A 13,163-nucleotide genomic window follows, 5' to 3' on the forward strand; every position below is an offset into this window, starting at 1 on the left:
CTTTTAAGTTTTAATTGTTTAGCAGTGTGCACAGCCATCTTTACATAGAGTGTATAAAAACAGGGCTGTTGTTAAAGAGGAGAGCTATTTGCATAACCAACACAAAATTTCCAGTATACAAAACTATATAGTGTCTCCGCAAGACCCCTATTCAGAACTGATTGTGAAGGCTTATAGTTTTTTAATGTTGTCTTTAATCCTCCGCAAAAAAAGCATCCAACTGAGCAAATGATATGTTCATGCAGTAGTAAAAGCATCCCATGTGAATCTCACCCTCAAATCTCATTCATCCTCACTGACAGACAGTAGTGCAAGATAAACACAAACTCAAACAGTATTTTTATTCTCCAAATATACAGAGCAAAAGCATCATAGATTCACAGACCAGTACAGTTAAAATACAACCTTTTTTCTTTTTTTTTTCTTAGATACAGAGGGCCACTGCATGAAAATAGTGGTTTACCCAGAAGAATTTACATGTTGTCTTTTCATTATGCTTATGGTTTACTATTTATACAAACTCTTGAAATGACCATCTAAGTTAAGTACTTTTTCAGACCTGGGTCATGTAGTATTTGCAAATGTATTTGCGTTATTCGGAGTACAGAGTAATTCAACCAATCACAGACAAGTGTACTCATTTGACTTTCAAATGTTTTTCTGTGATTCTTTCAATTTTCTGTGACTTATCTCACATCGTATGCTGCAAACCAAACCGCACTGATTCCTGGTGAGTCCAGTAGGCTGAAGCAACTTCTGAGCATTATTTGCAAATACTGTACTATTTAGTCCAGGCCCTTTACCTTACAGTTGTATGTTATTAAAGTACTATCAAGGTATGCATTGGTAGAAAAGAAAAGAGAGTGAGAGAGAAACAGAGAAACTGAGTGATAGAAAGCATTTACACAGTAAAGAAAGGGTTGTTTTGAATGGCACCTTCTCTAATGTGTTCCATTATGGATAGTAACACCTATCATACAATGAGGGAGACTTCAAATAGCCTCATGTAAACCACCTTTTGCAGGCGTAGGCGAGTTATTGTCAGTGCTAATGTTTGGCATTTCTTTATCAGTTTTTTCCCAGTTTATTCAGACTAAGCAGTAAGTTTTGTGCAGTGCAGTAAACAAATATAATATAGCCAGTGGGCAGAGAAGCCATTACAATCACCTACCAACCAGTCTTCTCTTCACACTGCTTATAACCTTGTTGCCTCTCACTAGAAATGCCCTTATCCTGTGTACTACAGGCTAGTCTCTAGCATCTCTGAATAATAGACTACCCTGCATCCTCAGCTCTGAAAGGCTTGCTCTGTTGTATCAGCAAAGGGCAGCAACCCCTTGTAATTGTTCCGGGTCTTTGTGTTTATTCATCTGTTATGCCCTGGCATCTGTGCAGTGCCTGTAGCCAGGCAAACAGGCGCCACCAGCACCAGCCGGAGAGGCGTCCACAGGTGAACAGGGCAGACTCTGGACCCCTCATGGGCTTTGATTCCCAGAGACTGACATGGCACTCGCATCCTGTGGTACACTCATGCCCACTGTAGCTGCTGCCATGGGGGATGGGACAGAAGGCTGGCCTATCAAATATTTATCTGTTTGCTGTGCAGTGAGCAGATTCTCTGGACTGGGAAAATGCATTATGTTTGGATCAGTGTGGGAGCTGCATCAGATAAGGAAAACTGGACCCTTTTGACGGGAAAACCAAATTATTTTTGTTTTTAGGGAGAGACATGCTGAATGTCTGCATTATGATACGTTTTGAAAGGTGAAACTATTTGAATTATGATGCCGCTGAAGTAAAAGGAGGCATAATGTAAGCAAATAATTCTAAAAATGAAAACTGTCTTGTCTCATAAAAATAAAATCATTCTGACTACTACCGTTATCTAGGCAAGACATTTATTTTATACTGCACTTATAAATGCTAGGAAAAATAAATAAAAAATGGCACAGACATATTTGACAGTCATCATGGTGCCAGATGTTATATATTGCTGCACATGTTGGCATCTCTCAGAAGGGCTGAAGATATAATAACCTCTTACTGCATCTCACTTCAAAGCTGTCCCAGCTAAGCTCAACTTCTCATCCTATAGCCTCCTGTGTGCTTGGTGTACAGAGTGTGAGTTTTCCCTGTGAGTTCTGTGGGGAAGGGAAAGTGCTTGCATAAGCCTTTCATGTAATTTGTGAGAAACAAGCAAGGTTGATGAAATTTTTGGAAGGGAAACAAAGAGAAAATGATTGTCTGTCTGTACAGTTTTGATGCCACATGGATTTGTTGAGCTCTAATATAGTGAAATCTGACTGAGAGAGAAAGAAAAGCCAGGAAAAAATTATATACAGAGAAAGACAGCATTAGAGATTTATATACAGTCTGCTAAGTGCCAAGCTGGATTATCAGCGTTGAAACAGAGCTTTTTGTCTTAAGCTGTACAATGGGCGCCAATCCATTTGTAAAATTAGAGTCCAAACCACTGGCACTCAAGTGGAAAACCCCATTCAAATGCCTTGAATATAATCATATGTAAAGTGCTTACAACAACAACTTGCTTTTGTTGGAAATGCCGTGCTTGGTTTTTCATGGGGTAGCAGGCAGATTTCAGTTTCAGGCTCACTTCATCCCAACTGACTGCTGCACTACGGAAGATACTGAGAAACTACGTAATTAGATAAGATATATCATATTCTTTTATACTTTATGTTATGTTTTTTTGCTTGATTTGACAATACAGAAGTGACATTAATGTTGTTAGCCATCATTTCCAGTATTGTTTTACAGCAATTTGCTGTTAAGTTCCAGGAACCACCCTTTACCCTTCAGATAACTGATCAAATAACAAACAAGCTGATTTTATAAAGTATGGCTGGTGCAGACCTTGACTGCCCACAGACATATGAAGCTTTTAATGGCTAAAATCAAATGTGATGAAACGTATGATGCAACTGCAGGCTGGATTGCAGCCGTTACAGAATGTTAAAAGGGATTCTCTTATCAATCAAAGCCTGCTCTAACACAGTTTCAGGAAATAATGATGAGCGCTGATCACAAACTTCGTACGGTTAACGGCTTATTTAGTGTGGTGGGTGGTATCATCCAGGCTGAAATATGATGTTTTTCCCCACTTACTACAGTATCTTCACTAATCTGCAAAAGGACTCTCAGTGTTCTGTGCTTCAAAAAAAGCAAAACTCCCCAGTCATTACTTTGTGTTCTGCCACAAAACATGCACAGTGCATGACTACAACACTCTTGACAACAGGCTCACTTTGAAACTTTTAGAAAAATGGTGTAAGTGCGAGTTAAATCACTACTCTCTGTCTCTACTCTCAACTAAAACAAATACAGTGTCAGTGGATAAATAATAAACCCCATTTCAAATGTCACATACAGTGCAAAACGGAACAAAATAAAAAAAAAGATGCACTTGTAAAGAGTCAGCGTGCCACCATTAGCTCCACAGTAGCCAAAAAAATGAAGAGCAGACAGCAAAATAAAACACATTTCCTAAATTTGCTTCTCATGTCCCTTGATGATCAGCACGATTACAGGAAGGTATACAGTCAGGTTTCACTGAGCTCCAGTGTCAACAGTGATATTGACAAAAGCAATGGGATAACCACACAAGAAGCTCCGCTGAAGTATAATGTTTACATTTCATTCAACAGGTACCCTCAAGTATATGGCTGATGATCTGTGGCATTAGCAGGAGAAACTCACAAGTGCAGCACAGTTTGCAGTTTGTGGGCTTTACTGCTGCATTGCTTGGAGCTGGATTTGTTGCAGTTATACCACGGAGGATGCAGCTCCCCATCAACAAAAGAGCTGATAGTGTACGTCTATCTCGCTTTGTCTAAGTTTGTATTGACACAGTTCAAACAGACACTGAAGGTGAAGTAGATAGGGTTTGCAGGACAAGAAGAGGCGCTCATGTCTCATTAAGAGTCCTCCATGAGTGAAATCAGAGTCAGAAATTAGATGCTAGAAAAGAAATTACAGTCACATATGTACACTGATATTCTTTTATCGCAGTGTCAAAGAAAAATAATGACTCAGGGATTTAAAATGAGATCTCAGCCCCTCTTTATCTGCTCTTTTCTGTGGCCCAGATATCGCTGTGGAGAAAAAAAAAACAAAAAAAAAAACAAAACAGCTGTTCTTTGTAACGCTCGAGACGTCTGTGGGCACATGGAGAAAGTTTTATTCCACCTACACATGAGACGAGTTTCAACAAGCCAAGCTTAACATACAGAGTGCAGAGGGAGGTGGGGTTAGGGAAGAGTTATCACTTTAAGAACTAAAACCATGTGCACATTCAATTTTTGTGCTTCGAATTACAAGAGAGCAGCAGGACATTGGCTCACACTCATTATCGTGCTGTTCGTGCTGAGTCCTTCAACACTCATAACAACAATCTCACTTTTTCTGAATGACAAAGGCAAAAATGGTCTTTGCCAGGGGAGCTGATTGTCATACAAAGCCTTGAGGTATTCCTGCGCTCTAATCCGTGAACAATTCCACTGCAGCAACCAAGAATTGAACGTTCATATTCCAAACTTGGGTTGTCTCTGTGTTGGCAAATAACCTCTCTGTGGCACAGTTCTGATTATGGGTTAAAAAAGGAGGTGATGAGTTAAGCATGAGGGAAATATAAGGCTTCTTGATCCACTTTTTGGGACATTGAGAAGTCTGAAGAAGTCACATGGTGTATTAAAGCCTACCAGCTCTTGCATCTCCAGGTGTCCAGAGGACACATACAGTAACATTGTTACTTTAGGGGCTCCTGGGAGCTGATTCTTTCACAGTTTAACAATCCTGGCCGGTTTTTACACCCTGTTCACACAGCCTCCTTCCCTGGTGGTCAGACGTGGGTCTGCATGCGCTTCTGGAGGGGCCGGGTGAGGTCTGAGTTCTGCGAGGAGGACTGGGAATAGTGGGAGGAAGAGGAGGCTGATGCCTTGCTGTCTTTGTCGAACTGCACATAGCCTTCTGGCTTACTGTAGCTGCTGACGCTGCTGTCACACTGCGTGTCGATAAAAGAGCTGGAGTCGCTTAGCGAGCCACGCTGGAACTCCCGCTCACACAGCTCGATGGAGCTGCTGCCCATGCCCAGCACAAAGCGTTGGCTATAGTCATACAGACGGTTGGGACCTGCTCCCAGAGTGGAGTAGATGTTGGTGAAGGACATGCCCGTCGGTACCCGCTGCTTGCCCAGGGTGCCTGTGTTGGTGGGGTTCCTTACTTCAGTGGACTGATTCCCTGCCATGGTAGGTGTTTGGTGCTCCTTGAAGGTATTGACACTGTAGTAGCCATTTGTGGGGTCCTATTGAAAACACAGGAAATGGAAATACTATTATTTATTTTCTCTGGGGTATCTTTAATAGCACATTAAAAGGGGGAATGAGGAAACACAGGGCAAAAGGAAAAGAAAACCACCCCCTTGTTTATACTTTATACATTTACATGCATTCTTCTCAAAGCTCAACAGGAGCCAAGGTCAAACTGGCAGTAATTACCATTCAAATTGGTGAATAAATAAGGGAAGAGGATGCTGTGTACATCACGGAAAAACAAAAAACATTGGCAAAGCTTAGTGCTAGGATTTAGTCAACCCCCACACTAACCTTAAAATCATGTTTCACGCTAATTAAGCGGGCCTTGATGATTCATAGTTTGGCATCCAATGTGTCACTGCAAAGTTCCCTCACAAACCAGCTTTAATTGGACCTAAACAGACTGTAGTGTCTGTAATTTCATGTATTCACTGAAATGGTTTCTGAAGCTACAGCTGTGCCACTTGTTTGTCTGCTAGTCTGCAGGCACCGTGCTGTTGCTAAGGGTCCAGTTAGGGCATGTGTGTGTGTGTGTGTGTGTGTGTTTTGTGGTTCTCATGTGAATGAGTGTGAATGTCAAGCATAGTGAGCATAGTGGCAAATCCAAAGAAGAATGCTCATAATGGGGAAATGAGAGCGACAACCTGAGAGGATCCTTGTTATGCTTGTCATTATCAGACAGTAGACAGGGAGATTGTTTGTGTCTGGCCTTTATCTCTTGTTCAGTCCCCCTCTGCTCTCGCCTCATGCATGCTGTCATTAACTAGGATAAAAAAATAAAAATAAAAAAAACTCTGGCCCCAGAGGAAGCAGGTAAGCAGGCAAACACAACAGAAGCACACTCCAGGGAGCCAACACCAACATTTGTTTGGACAAGAGGACAAATGATCAGCACAGAATTTGTTTCTGTGGCACTGATAAGCTCTGGCATGCTGCAGAGTGTAAACGGGCACCACCTACGTATGTCACCTTGCTCATACAGGGTCAGAAGGGTGATATAATCTCTGGATAATGTAAATTGCAGTGTGACAATTCATCTTCAGTCTTGCCAACAAGAAAGCAGGTCGGAGGTGGAATAAACACCTTGTGAGATAAACCGCTTTGCTTGATTTACTGATACATTTATATGAAAAGCACCAAGGGGATTCTTTTTAAAGAATAGTAAGAACTTTCATCCAACTTGAACAACAACTTATTTGTTCATTTTGTGAATTTCTGTTCCATGGGAAGAGGATATAAAAAAAAATATATTGCAAGTGGGTTTTCTTTTACACAATTGACAAAGCACAGTCTATTCTATTTGAATACATTAAACTTTTGGTTAATGCACAGCATAATATTTTTTTTTTTTTTTTATCTATGTGACCCTTGCTTCAGTGTATGAGTTAATTTTATTTCTTCTTGTGCAGGCGCATAAGGCTGCAGATACATGCATGGGCATGTAGGAGATACAACACATATTCCTGCCAATCGCTTCACACTATTATACTAATCTACAGGTGGGAATAAAGCACCAAAAAACGCAGCAATATGCCAGCAAAGGCAGGAAAGAAGAAGACTGCTAGCTAGTAAATATAGATGTAAACAATGCTGGTTTTAAAGTTTACAGAAAAATACAGTATATATATTGTTTTATAAGGCAGGAAATACATTCAACATGCTTGTTATGAGCTCAACGATACACATAATGTGTTTTGGTGAACACTGAATGTAAACAGAAACTATGTTTAAAAGAAAACTCCATAAGGCACCTTTAACTATTGAGGTGAATTAAAAGATATTATGATTTTGCTACAGTGATTTGAATTTAAACGGGTTTCTACGTTTGATATCAGTGGGCAGGTGCCTTAAAGGTTTAGAATATAAGTGATGAAACAGCAATCTTTTATACATAATCTATACCCTTTATGAGAAAATACACAAAATAGAGAGTAGAACAGCTGACAAGAGAACAAAATATTCTGAAAGATGAAATTCAGCAATGTTAACACAACTAAAAACAATGGATAGTTGATTCATTTGAACTTGTAAAACTGTAATTTTAAAGGTAGCTTTGCTGGACTGACTACAGTAGATTAATTCACAGATGAAAGAGAAGATAGCCATCCTTTTCTAGAGGTTTGCCAGGGAGTGAAAAGAGGCTCGATACAAAAATCTGCACAGTCTGCCAAATCGCATGTGGATCATTTATTGCAAGAGTTACAAGTGGTGCAGTAAAGTACTTTCATGTGTGATGAGAGAACTGAAAGCAAAGTCTGTACAGACTGATCCATTCATGCCTGCTCAATGGCATGTAAATGGGTGAACAGCTATAAATAGCACTCAAGTCAGTTATTATTGCATTCATTAAATCTTGGCTACACTGAATAAGACACATTTGGTTGGACCACACTGACATTTTAGCCTTTTTTGAAATGTAAAGAACCAGCCTGGACATATATGCTCCAAGAGGATTAGAGAGCAGCACTATTGATATCAAAGGATGTACTCAGATAATATAGAGTGGATGTCATTGATCAAACAGTGGATGGAGATCATGGGGTCGGACTCATAAATAAAGTTTCTACAGTATATATAACATTATTGTCCCTTGTTACCTGCCACCAGGAGGGTCAAAACTAAGCTGTGACTTATGCTTTGTTTACTCATTCTCTCTCACACGCTGATGGTGACATTGCCTGTTTAGCAGTGATTTGATTAAGTGGGAGTATTTTAGCTGCACACTTAAGATGGTTGTAAAGATTACTTTATTAACGTTAACACCATTACCCCAAGGTTTAATGTTGATACATTGTTCAAATAATACCATGGGTGTCTGGATAGTAAATGGTATGTTGCCAATCAGAAAGTAACTACAACTGTGATAATATCCCAGTGTTTTGTATGATTTGTTTTGTGAAAAGTGTTTATTATTTTTGAATGAATGTTTAATTTAATTTTTAATGAGTGTATAATGGTAAAGGACGTGAACAAGGAGCTGAGAAATGAGTTTAAAGATTTGGAATATTGAAGTGATTACACAAAGGCTGAAAACACAGCTTCAAATATAGCAATCCTGTAGTGAAATTACAACATGAGGACTAATACGAGTCACATGCATTCTTCTGAAAGTTGAAACAAATTGCAGAATTTCCTGAACAAGGACTGAGCTAAATAGACTGGATAACAGATGTTGTTGGTTTATCCGCAGGTCCCAGTGGTTTTGATATGTCAGATAACACATTAATAGTAACAGAATATTCCTTTAAAGAAACTATATCATTTAAAGATGTTAGAAATGCTGCTTAGAGAGTAAAATCAGGTTAATAAATATCCATCACTTCTCCCAGTTGTACAGTATATGCTCTGTAAAATAGTCCAATCCCATCTATATCGTATAAATAACAGTTTAAGTAATTCAGCTTAAGGGCCAAAAAGCCTCTGATTTCTTGAACCACCTTCGATGAGAGACTAATTAATGAAATCAGACCTGTAGGAGTCATTCTGCCTCTGGACCTCTTGGAAAATCATGTGTATAGCAGGAGAGGGATTAATGTTTTTCAGCTATTTTGGTTCCCAAGATGAAGACCACCCTCTGCCCCAAAGGCATTTCTCTCTCCACAATTTTAGTCTTTCTCTCCTGATTTCACGCCTTCATGCTGTCATCGTTCATGAGTCGTACCTTAATGTGCTGATACTCCTTCTCCTCCTCTTGTAAAACCTCCAGCTGCTTCAGAACAGATTCCTGCTGGAACTCTCCTCGTTCAACCTGCATAGAAATCAAGCAAAGTATATCAAGAGTCTGTGTAGTTTCTGAAACTCTTCCCTTCATAGTAAAAGAGAACATTTTAGATGGAAGCATTTCATTTTTATTGCTTGTTCTTTTTTTTTAATATCAGTCAGACATGTTTCACCTTCACTCAGTGCTGGCAGGGAGCATTAATAATGCATCCATGAATATCTTTTATTTATCTTGACAAAATGCAGATTCGTAAGGTAGCTACGCTTATTTCCTTGCACTAACATCATGTACCCACTGTATTAAGTATTTTGAAAGAAACTGTAATCCAAAACCTTTTACTGCAAATAACCCAGCCCTGGAGCGAACTGCATGAAACCAAAACACTGGTACAGCTCCAAAAAGGAAACTGTTCTTTGTGTGTCTTGAAGGCATGTAGATAGAGAAGTACACCCACTGTAGGATTAACCAGTATGCATCAGCATCTCCATAGTTACACTGTATTGGGGTCTGTTCTGCTCATAGGAATGGTGGTATCATATTGATAAATATAGCCCCTATGCCTCGACTACAGCCCATATACAATCTACATTTCTTTACTACCATTACTAACAAAATAATTAATACCACATGAAATAGCTATGCCAATAATAATATGCATTCATTACGTTACTGTCACGTTAAGAAGGACATGCAAAAATATAAAACCTATTTTTTTCTGAAAACAGGAACAAGAAGTGGAAAGTAGTATGGTGCGACACTCACACTCACCATCAGTTGTTTCATGGAGGTGTGCTCTTCGTTTTCCCGTGCTGCGTTATGGTCTTTGTGTACAATCTCCACACGGATGTCATTTTTCGCCGACACGACTCCTTTTAGATCTGGCAAAAACAGATGACACGTATATCTCAATAAGCTGGATAAACACCGTTTTGTATTTGTTGACATTATAATTTCCCCCAGTGCAGTTTGCGGTATTACAGAATTTACAGATTTTGGTTTGTGAGAACTCCCCTATTTCCCGAAAACAATACAAAGCATTAATAATCATTTGTTCCCTGCCAACACAAGATTATCTTTTTCTGCACACATATGCAATCTCACACAGCCTTCCACGGTGGCTCATTCTGTTTGGGAGAATGCTGATGATACTGTCATATAACAAAGTCTTACTTTCTGTTTTAATTTTGCTTGCAAGTTCTCTCTGGTGAGCACAGATGGAGACGGGCAGTGAGGGCATAACCAGGTGCGCTTCCTCTGTAGTATACAGACAATAGACATGCTGAAGGGACCAGTAGTACAGTTTGTTTCTTGGAAAGAGACAGTTGCTGACTGTCTCTTACTTGAGTCACTTGGTACATGGGTGGGAGGCAGTGAATATAGCGCATGATGTAAATAGCCTCAAAAGTGAATGCAGCCAGACTGACATTGCATGAAATGAGTCCTTATCACAATCTGGCTATCACTGCACCACAAAAAGATGTCCATCTTAACACGTGATCTCATCTTAAGTGTGACACCATGTTCCAGCGATTTATCAGATATCTTTGCAGCAGCTGGCAATGTCTTAAAATAGCTCCATCTTTTGTCTCATATTTAAGTAAAATTTTGCAGATGAGCAAAAGTATCCCACCATACAGGGAGATTTTCTTTTTTTTTTTCATTTGTTTGAATGAAAATAAGATCCACATTTGAAGAGATAGACATTCTTTTGCGTGACTGGGGACCATACAGTACATTGGCATGCATGCTTCAGTGGATGTAACAGGGAAGAGGAGACATACTTCTCTGAGAGCGGGTGCAACAGAATGCTCCAATGGTGCCCATGAGGACGATGAGAGCCACAAAAGCTCCCACAGCAATGCCGATGATCACCGCAACTGGGAGAGATTCTGCAGAGAGCAACAAAGAGACATATCCTTCTAAAATAACATACCACAAACATCTCAAATATACATTAAAGTCAATATAGGGTACATAACAGAAGAGTACACAACAGCACATTGTCATAATGTAGAGACCACCTTTCTCTTTCAGGCATGCACACACAAATGCACCAACTCTCCTCATGTCTCCCTCTTTTCTGCCTCTGCAACAAACAGGAACTAAGGGAAAATATGCTATATTTTATCCCTCTAAATGACTTTGACATTGTCCCTCAGGCAAAAGGCCATGAAATAAAAATATAGAGGGCACGATGGAATTGAAAAATACACCAAGTATATCCAAATCACAGCAAATTCAAACGAAACTAATCACCGAACCTTTTATCAGCGCAGGCAAACATTTTCCTACTGTCTAATATTGTTGTCTTATAACTTTTAATTTACACTAATTTAGACTGATAGAAGCATTTCACTGAGGGTGTAAGAGTGTGTGCATTAGTTAAAGCATAATCACGTTTGTGTTTCTGCTCAGATGTTACAGTGCACGTGCGACTTGGAAGAGACTAAACCTGCAGGCATACATATATATGCTGCTCCAACATTAAAGGTCCTCATTAAAGCCTGCTTTAATGAGGACCTGAGTTGCCCACATTTGTGACCTTCTCGCATTTTAAACTAATGCAAAACAACCAAGTGCTCTTCCTACACCATTAAAGCCTATTTAATGTCTTCATTGATCAATGTCACTTTCACATAAGCAGCTTATAATTTATCATTTGCGATAAGTGGATAGAAAACACAGCTTCCCCAATAGTAGAGGGGAAAGGGTCAACAGATAAAAAGTATTCATTTTTGAAGTGATGCAAACTGAAGAGAATGTTTTAAATTTCTCTTTTACAAGGAGAAAGGGGGAGGCAAAGTGTATTTTATGTTGAGGAATGCAGTGCACGTTAAGGGTCACCAGTTTAAATAACCAGGGAGTTGCACTTTATGTTAATCCAGGAAACTAATTTGTAAGGGATTTATCGGTGTCATCATCACATTTACTGTACATCAAACATTTCAGGATTAAGGCCATGCAGTGTAACTTTGTATTGCCATCTTGCAGTTCCAAATTGTTGAAAGGTCATTTTTCAACAACTTATTTCAAATAGAAATTGAAAAAAAAAAAACCCAAATGGTGTTTATGTGCACATAACAGCTGTATCATAGTAAAAATTTATTGTATTTTATACTAAAATCTATGTGCCCATCGGTTGCACACATCCAGGGTTACCATATATGAAAGATTTGATGTTTTAACTTGTCATTGTGTTTGATGACCAATTTGCTATCAAATCTCATCTCATGCATACTTAAAGTATATACAGACACAAAGGCACAGTCACTTGCTCACAGACGGACTGGCACAAACAGACTGATGCACAAAAAGCACCACAGCTCTGTCACTATCTACTAGCTGAAAACCACAGCCACGTGATTTGAAGAAGAGGAAGGTGGAACCTGTCGAACCTTGGCTCCCACCTTGTTCCTTAAGGCGTATGATCTCAGTGTCAGAGCCAAAGCTGTTCCACGCAGTGCAGTTGTAAATGGTCTGGAAGTCAGCTGGGACAATGTTACTCATGGTCAGTGTGGAGATCACTCCTTCTTCTGTGGTGACGGTCTCCACAGTGTAGCGGCCAGATGTTCCAGACTCCAACACAGTTTCTTTCCATGACCAGGCCTGAGAAGACACAAGGGAGTGGGTCTCTGTATTGTCATTATTATCTCATGTTCTACCAGTAAGGACACACAAGGACACATGTCTGTCTGTCAGTAGGTCCATCACTTTGGTCTAGACTGAAATATCTCAAGAACTCTAGGATGGATTTTAAGGAAATTTTGTAAAAACATTCTTAGTCCCCGGAGAAAACAGTTTATGATCCTATGACCTTTCCTCTTTTCTTACTAAGAGGTTGACATTTCTGTTTTTGAGAGTCTCATCAACTATTGAATACATTGCCATGAAATTTGCAGGCGATCATGTCCCCCTCCAGATGAATTATAATACTTTTGGTAATCCCTTAACTTTTCATTTAGTGTCACCAACATGTTAACATGCTAAATTGTAAGTGTAGATTCTTAGTCTTGTTATGAGGTAAGAGATACATTTAATGTGTATGGACATTAAGGAGAAACAAAATGAGTTTTGGTGAGCAGTCCTGAATATTAAATACACTTTGCATGTTT

The 13,163-nt window shown here is 39.5% G+C and overlaps 1 protein-coding gene across 5 annotated transcripts in view; it reads right to left on the reverse strand.

The window, feature by feature from the left end:
• Window positions 1-327: 327 nt before the first annotated feature.
• The window catches only part of kirrel3b (kirre like nephrin family adhesion molecule 3b), a 174,541-nt gene continuing 161,705 nt past the window's right edge, over window positions 328-13,163 (reverse strand). For 2 of the 5 annotated variants that reach the window (XM_044355332.1, XM_044355330.1), the window contains 6 exons: window positions 12,459-12,657; window positions 10,833-10,940; window positions 10,222-10,305; window positions 9,814-9,929; window positions 8,992-9,078; window positions 328-5,320 (listed from right to left, as the gene is read on the reverse strand). In XM_044355332.1, the coding sequence (XP_044211267.1) occupies window positions 4,859-5,320; window positions 8,992-9,078; window positions 9,814-9,929; window positions 10,222-10,305; window positions 10,833-10,940; window positions 12,459-12,657 (1,056 nt within the window). In that variant the 3' untranslated portion in view covers window positions 328-4,858. The remainder of the gene's footprint in view (window positions 5,321-8,991; window positions 9,079-9,813; window positions 9,930-10,221; window positions 10,306-10,832; window positions 10,941-12,458; window positions 12,658-13,163) is intronic. The other 3 variants (XM_044355331.1, XM_044355334.1, XM_044355333.1) reach the window with 3 other exon arrangements.

This window comes from Thunnus albacares, chromosome 6 (assembly GCF_914725855.1).
Source record: "Thunnus albacares chromosome 6, fThuAlb1.1, whole genome shotgun sequence".
NCBI classification, from domain to species: Eukaryota; Metazoa; Chordata; class Actinopteri; order Scombriformes; family Scombridae; genus Thunnus; species Thunnus albacares.